The sequence below is a fragment of the Plectropomus leopardus genome, chromosome 23 (genome assembly GCF_008729295.1).
Source record: "Plectropomus leopardus isolate mb chromosome 23, YSFRI_Pleo_2.0, whole genome shotgun sequence".
Taxonomy (NCBI): domain Eukaryota; kingdom Metazoa; phylum Chordata; class Actinopteri; order Perciformes; family Serranidae; genus Plectropomus; species Plectropomus leopardus.
The window spans coordinates 17,650,905-17,659,048 of record NC_056485.1 but is presented as its reverse complement, the minus strand read 5'-3'; the positions used below and the strand labels follow the sequence as shown (position 1 = coordinate 17,659,048).

The 8,144-nt window shown below is 38.8% G+C and overlaps 1 protein-coding gene across 1 annotated transcript in view; it reads right to left on the bottom strand.

Annotated features, from left to right (window-relative positions):
* The window catches only part of rbpjb (recombination signal binding protein for immunoglobulin kappa J region b), a 68,175-nt gene extending 62,896 nt beyond the window's left edge, over positions 1 to 5,279 (bottom strand). The window contains exon 1 of the mRNA XM_042512042.1: positions 5,148 to 5,279. Coding sequence (XP_042367976.1) covers positions 5,148 to 5,167 — 20 coding nt within the window. The 5' untranslated portion in view covers positions 5,168 to 5,279. The remainder of the gene's footprint in view (positions 1 to 5,147) is intronic.
* Positions 5,280 to 8,144: the final 2,865 nt, after the last annotated feature.

Here is an 8,144-nt window from a genome sequence, read left to right as displayed (position 1 = left end):
AGGGCGGCTTTGCAGACTGCAGGATACTGGGGTGGCACAAGGATCAGATAGCTTATGTCATCTCTGTCGTTAACCTATCCATCAGTGCTGCAGCCGAGGTAGTGGGGTGTGTGTGTGTGTGTGTGTGTGTGTGTGTGTGTGTGTGTGTGTGTGTGTGTGTGTGTGTGTGNCACACACACACACACACACACACACACACACACACACACACACACACAAACAAATATCAACTTTTATGTCAAGGTGCGCTCACTCTCTCTTGCCATCGACACAGCCGCAGAGCTCAAACCACACACTCGTGCTCATAAATACAAGCACACAGGGTTTGCGTCTCAAATAAAAGGCTCGGTAGTATCATTACAGCAGCACAGAGACGCTTGGCTTTTGGCCTGAAAGACTCCAACCTTTTTTTTTTTGGCAGCGGGATGGAGGGGGGGTGAGCAAAATGGAATCCCGTCCCTCGAGGGCACGGCAAAGGCAGAGCGGTGTTGAAATAAGTGATTCATGCTTTTATCATCCCAGGTGAACAGTGCTGCTCTTTCAGCTATCACAATCAGTTTCTCTGGCAGAGAGGAGCAAAATTACAAAAGCAACACTCTCTTTTTTTTGTTTGTTTTGGTTTTTGCCCTCGCCTACATGATGCAGAGTGATCGGGTAGGTTTTTTTTTTTATCGAATTTGTGTTATTGTGGAAAACCTACAGCGTTCTGAATAAGCTACATTTGGGTATTTCCTCAAACGACAGGGGGTTTCGCATGCACAACACACAGGAGCAGTTGTCAGTAGAGCTGCAATGTGAAAAAAAAAAAAAAAATTATTGGATCCTACTTCCCATGTCTGAGGATTTTTGAGACTTTTGAAAGTTTAATTTAAGTCAATTCAAAACCTATCAAGTTCGGTGCCTTTTAGGACTTATTAAGGCTCTACAGGAACCCTGTTATTGTGTATTGTCAGATTAATAACTACCACCTGCAATTGTGCACATCCAGTATCAAATAACAGACTGAGAACTGTGTTTAGACACAAACACATACTTCACGATCCTCTATTGTTTGTTAACAAATACTGAGGATATCCAGGCAGAAAACTAAATAATGCAGAAAAACAGCACAAATGTCTCTCTACGTCCAACTTACAAATTAAGGGACAGTGAAGTCAGTGCAACTTTTAATTCAAAGAAACACACAACCACAGCCTCTCTGTAATGCTATTACAAGAGAGTCATAATACCATTAACAAGCCTGCGGTTGTGGAGCCCCTCCCTGTGTAAAGCCATTCAAACAGTACATGAGGCTGCGGTCAGGCTCCGTGATGCCTCCGACCGTTACTTTGAACATCGCCTAAAAAGACCCCTTATGGCACTTTAATTTTCTGTTAAACATCACTCGCCCTCCCTGTCTTCCTCACACACACACACTGACCCCCAGTCACAGAAAAACACATGAATCTGGAGATATCATCTGGACAGGTGGCCAGCCACCCAGACCTGACCCGCCTGCCCTCTCCCTCCCTCTGCCTGCTCCCTCCCTGCACCCCCCCTCAACTGAAATCAGTTCAGGTCTGCTGGAAAGCCCCAAATGAACATGCACAGCAACCCCCCTCCGCCTCCTCTTTCCAACATACACACACCTCCGACAAGCCCAGTCTGTCACCCACTGAGCTGTCTGTGGGGATTACAGCCTCAAGAGTGCAAAAAAAAAAAAAATAGGTTTGTGTCTAGCTGATGGTACACACGAATTATTTTAATCACGGTTTACTCCACAGAACGACCAAAACAGAAACACTCACTGGCTATTTATGTTGAATAATATGGTCACATTACTAATGATGCAAACCAGCAAAACAAGGCAGCACTGCTCTGTTTAATAACGAAAAATATATCCTTGATATATGAATTTAATGATCATTTTGATGTTAACAAAGACCACTTTCCCATTAAAAAAACATGCTTGACATGTTTATCTCTGATGCATCACAAGGTTGAAACTGTATACCACTTTCAAGGAAAACTGTGGTATGGATATTTATGTTTTGTTTTTTTGTAAAATTTTTTCATGCATTTTTATTTTCACTATGCAAAGTGTCTTTGGGTGCTTTGAGGGAAAGCGCTAGATAAATCTTTTGTACAACATTATTATTATGATTATGATTATGATTATTATTATGTGTACGTCTCCTTATCTACTGGACTCATTATCTGTTAACTTAGTTATTTTCAACAGGGATAATATATGTATATTACCATTAAAAATGCTTAGAAATTTCGTCCGTTTTCATTCATTTAGGGGTCATTCTAAAAAATAATTCTGGAAAACCATGATACTGCAATATTTTGTGAGACCATTATCATACCAAAGTCTCATCACATTGCAGCCCTCATGTATTTTCGAGTAGCAATTATTGAATGTGAACCAATGAGCCTAATGAACTCTTCGAAATTTGAACAATTTAACCATATCAGAGAAAAAGAAAAAAGTTCGAGAAGCCTGTAAATGACAAACTAAACCAAATTCTCGAGAATCGAGAAAAAAAGGAACAAATGTTGACCACAGGAGAGATAACGTATTCAAATTTGACTCAGAGAAAGTATGTCAAGATTTTAAAATGTAAGTTTTTCAATATTAAGAGGAGATGTAACATTCACCATCAACAGACTTTTAATGAGAAACTCAACCTAAATCTCAGGAACTGGACAATTTTGAACAAATTTTAACCACCTCAGAAGTTTTCAGTTTCAAATCTCATCAGGAAAAATCATTTTAATTTTGGGGTCAGCAGAGGGCATCAAGTTACATCACCAGCAGACTGTAGACAAGAAACTAAACCAAATTCTCGCGAATTGGAAAAATTTGGACCAAATTTTAACCATTTCAGAGACAAAATGTTAAAAATTGACTTTACAAAAAGTAAGTCAAAACTTAAAAAGTTAGTTGATCGGGTAAAATTATTTTAATATTAGTCACTGTCATCGCCAACAGACTGTAGGTGAAAACCTAAATCAGATTCTCAGTTATGAAGTGATATGGTTTAAAAACAGTCGCACAGATAGCTGTGGATTTAGTCCTGAGATGCACTGAAGTGTTTGAATTGGTATTTCGTTTAAAAACTACAGAGATGAAGATCGCTGCTCAAGTACTATTTTCCACCACCGTCATCCACTCACAAGGAGCTGAAGTTGTACACACTATTATATATATATACTATTCACATTGTAAGATAGTTTTAGCTTAAATGTAAAGGCACAAACTATCTTGTAAATGTTTTAAATACAACATTTTACAGCCAAAGGGGATTCCTTGCTCACTAAGCCGCCAACGTGGTTCAGTCACATCGCAAGCTGGCGTCCACGATCAGACAGCTAGCGGCGTTGCACCCCGCTTATTAAACATTTATGACAAAACAAATCCTCTAATTATCAATTCGATGATTTTGAAAAGTTTAACCAAGACAAAAATGTAAATACTAAGTGAACCAAATCTATGACATCTTTTGAATTTGGAAATTTTAACCATACAAAGCATGTCAAGACGTCAACAGCTAGTTTTTAATATTCAGAGATCATCAGGGGGGAAAAAAATTGTCATCTTAGTGATAATATACTGAAATCTGACCCAAAAAACTGTCAATATTTAAATAGCTAGTTTTCTAAATTTCTTATAAAATGCTTAATATGGAAATATTTTTAATATTTGGGGAAGGAAAATATAAAGTGACAACTTTTAGCATCACGTTTTAAAAAGATCAAATTTTATAGACTTGAAACAAATATTAGTTATGACAGGTGTCAGCAGAGTAACACACATTGCTATGAATTTTGTCCTTAGATGAACTGCGGTGTTTGGTTCGACTTTTCATTTGCAACCTGCTTACAGATGCAGATCGCAGATGCAGATCACTATATACTGTTTCCCAGCACTGTCATCCACTTACAAGGACCTGAAGTTGTAAAAGTACACACGATTCATCATGTATGGTAGCTTTTAGCGTAAATATTAAAGCGAAGACTATCTCCCAAACGTTTTATGACAAAAACATCCCCTATCAAGCTATCATTTTGAAAATGTTAACAAAAAAAAAACAAAACTGATGTATTATCTAGTAACAATTACTATGGGCACCAAAACTAATGAATTGTTTTACATTTTAACCATATAAAAGACAAAAACTTTAAATTTGACTCAGAAAGAAAATGGTATGTCAAAACTTCAATAGCTAGTTTGTAATACTGAGAGTTCATAAGGGAAATAATTTAAATTTTGGAGGCAGAAATCGTCACTTTCATTATCAACAGACTGTAAATAAAAGGCTATTTTTTCTGAATTTGGAGCAAATACTCAGTGATGGTGAGTCCAAGCACAGCAGCACACATGGCTGTGTTTATTGGTGAATTTTGTCCTTAGATGCACTGCAGTGTTTGGTCCGACTTTCCATTTGCAACCTGCTTACAGAGATGCAGATCGCTATTTCCCAGCACTGTCTTCCACTTACAAGAACCTGAAGTCGTAAAAGTACACGCTATTCACTCTTTGCGATAGCTTAAAGCTTAAACAATAAAGCGAAAACTATCTTGTAAAATGCAACATTTTTTTTTTACAGCCAAAGGGGATGCCTTGCTCACAAAGCCGCAACGTGTTTCAGTCACATATCGCTAGCTGGCGTCCATTATCGGACAGCTAGCTGTGTTGAACCCCCCGCTCGTAAACGTGCTGCCCGGCTAACTGCTGAGCACGTTTCGAAAACAAATACAACACCGGGAATTGTAGCTTTCACCGTAAGTGTGAGGGAAATAATTTTCCTAAAAACACCCCTCACTGGTTGTGTTTAGCTCGCTGGTTAGCCTGCAAGCTAACAGCTCGCCGTTGTCTGGGGGAAAAAAAGACCACCGAGGGTGAAGTATCGCTTAGCTTAGCTCACAAAACACTGCAGCAACAGTCAGCTCAGGAGAGTAACTGCTCAAAGAGGAGGAAAAACACTCGCACGCAAACACAGCGAGACAAAGAAACCACTTCTACAGAGGAAACCAGTAGCCCAAACACAGCATGGTGCCTGCGCTACGACACATGTGTTAAATTTAAGCTGTTTCATGGTAATAACTTGTATTATCTTCAACTCCGCTCCCCAACCGCCAGCCCCGAATCTCAGACTCACCCTGTCACAACAGGCGCCATCTTCCACAAACTCTCACCAAAACTCCAATACTCGCGATATCCTTTTTTCTCTCCCACAGCCCAACAATCCGCCGAGACAACAGAAGCAGACTGGAGGTGTAGGGACGAGGGAGACGGAGAGAAAGGGGGTGGGTGAGGAGAAAAAGGGGAGGCGGAGAGAGAGAGAGAGAGAGAGAGAGAGAGAGAGAGAGTGAGCGAAAAGGGCAGACGCCACAACAACAGGCGTGGGAAACTTCCGAGATCGCGCGAGAGTTGGAAAACTCTCACAATAGGCGAGCACAGAGGGAGCGTCCGGTATCGCGAGATGTGCGTGAAGCGGAGAAGTTGTTTATCTTGTGGCGCTGAAATACTATTCCCACGTGTTTACCGGGTAATAAATTACAGCACCGGTCGGTATGAAGGGGAAAAAACGTTGGTGGTGAGGAAACTCGGTTTTCCCAGGCTCACATAGATTTTGCAACATGCATCCTGTCTTCTCATGGCGTCTGTGCAGTGTTCAGCTGCATGTAAGGGACTGTTCTTTACTTGTAAGGGGAGGAGGGATGGGGTTTGTTTGTTTTTTATCCTCCTCAAAGCTACAACAGCTCTTTTTTAGTGGCTTGGGGAAAATGCAATGTAATAAAATAATAATAATTAAAAGAATAAAGTATAATAATAATGACGATAATAATAATAAAGGTAGAATTAAACAGGAGATTAGGGTAAAACATGTTGGAAAAACACAAAATCGAAATGTTATTAACAGATTATATGATTATTAATAATAATAATAACAAGCAGGATCAGGACAGAATAAAAAGATACATTTAAGGGGGACATAAAAGATAAGTTAATTTTTATTTTTTGATGAAATATCACAATTTATTTATTTTTTTGTGTGTTGATTTAATATGGCCTTTTCCTTTTAAAAGAAAACATGTCCTCCAAACTTGCAAGCATTTTTTATTAGTTTTTTTACTGCCAATTTTTAAAGAAATTTGAAAATCCAAAGATAATTTCTGTTTTTACAATTTATGACTATGAAAAAGGGTGTAATTTCGGCATTTAAAGAAACCATGTCCTCCAAATCCACCTGTGAAAAAAAACATAAATACATAGTGACATAAATACAAAACACACCCCTTTAAATTTGTATGCCCCTCCCCTCAGCCAAACCCCCCCCAAACACAAAACCCCATAAAGTTATTTGACATGCATCCCCCTTTAACAGCCCCTAATAACAGCCAAATATGATTTTTAATTTATCATACTTTCATACAGAACAGAAAACAAGCTGATGAGGCCAAGAGCAGGAATTAAAGGGTTTCTGCACACCAGATTTACTATTCCCTCGGGTAACATAGCAGTTCCTGTTTAGAGTGGAAACAATGGTGTGAACACATGTGAATGGGCCATACAGGGCAGATTAGTGCCATCGCCATCACACTGGGGAGCCCCATGACCACCCTCCTCTCCGCCCAAACCTCAGCCGAAGTACAAAGGAAGGCTTTTATTTAGAATGATCATGCTTGGAAATGTGGTTTTATTAGCCCGTTTTTTCGGTTTCTCCCCATGCCAGAGTGCATTTGCAAAACTTCCGGTTATATCATCCCCACCACAAACAGATCAGGTCTTTCCTGTTTATCCGGGAGGGGTCAGAAAGCCGTAAACCTCCGTGTAGGCCCGTGTTTTGTTGTCTCTGCAGCCTTCATTTAAATCTGTTTGGCATCTTTGTTCACCTTACCAGTGACTTCTTGTGGGTGTTTTTCCAACTTCACAGAACAAGCGAAGGCTTCGGAGACCACACTGATGGCGAGTCAGCGCCCTGTTTGTTTGATTTTGGGAGTTGTGATTTGCCTGAGGCTGTTTTTGTGTGGAAAAAATGTGGCTGTTAACTGAAAAAAAAGACCAAAACTGACAAACACAAGACAAATAGTTGGCAGAATTGCCACCATGTTTTCATGCATTGTATATTTTGAAATAAAAGATTTTTTTCTTGAAATATGTGGAACTGACTGTCGGCTATACATATTTTTCCTCTTACCTTTAGTGCTGTTTATCCAGCTGATTGTTTTCAGGTGTCTGCCTTCTCTCCAAAATAATGGAACTACATGGCACTCAGCTTGTGGAGCTTAAAGCGCCAAAAAATCATTTGAAAAACTCAACATTAATGTCTCTTTCCAGAAATTATGACTCGGTTGGTCAAGACAATCCACAGACCTTACTTTGAGCAGTTTCATCCAAAAAATGAGCAGAAAAAAGTGCTATTTATTTTATTTAACAAAGCTATTATCCCAGAATTCAAAATGCAAAATATCTTTTAATTTATTTTTTTTTTAAAAAGTGTGTTTTCAGGGAAAAAAATCAGCTTTTTTCTGTATTGAGATAATAATTTTGTCAATAAAAAAAAATCAACAAGAATTTCTTGTATCCTGAAAACAAAACAAATATTCCAGTTTTTTTTTGAATAAACAAGTTTATCTTGTGCGTTCTTGTTTTTCTGATATAAAGATGGCACTGAGCTTGTGGTGCAAAAGTGTCAAAAATGCAATTAAAAAAATCAGGAACAATGTATGGGACATTTCTAGGACATGATGACCTTTCTTTGACTTTAGGATGTTTCTCAGATTTGAAGGAGTTTCTGGGATTTTGGGATATTTCTCAGATTTAAGCTCATCTGATTATGACTGATGGGTTGACTCTGGAGTTGGAGGAAAGCCCGGTGATCATACAGACATTAAACGGTGATAATAACATCGCCACTGTGCAGTTTTTGGACGCTCCGTCAGTGAGACCAAATTGTCTCACTTTTAGCCAGAAAGCTTAAAAAGCAAACTTCACAAAATATCCAACTGTTTCTTTAACTTTCTGGACATAATCAACAATAAATCAGGCAATTTAAACTCTTTAAAATAATATCTTTGCAAACCTATCTGCACACCAGACACCTCCTCTGCGTAAAGTAACAGATCTTCTCCAGATTGTACACATTTCATAT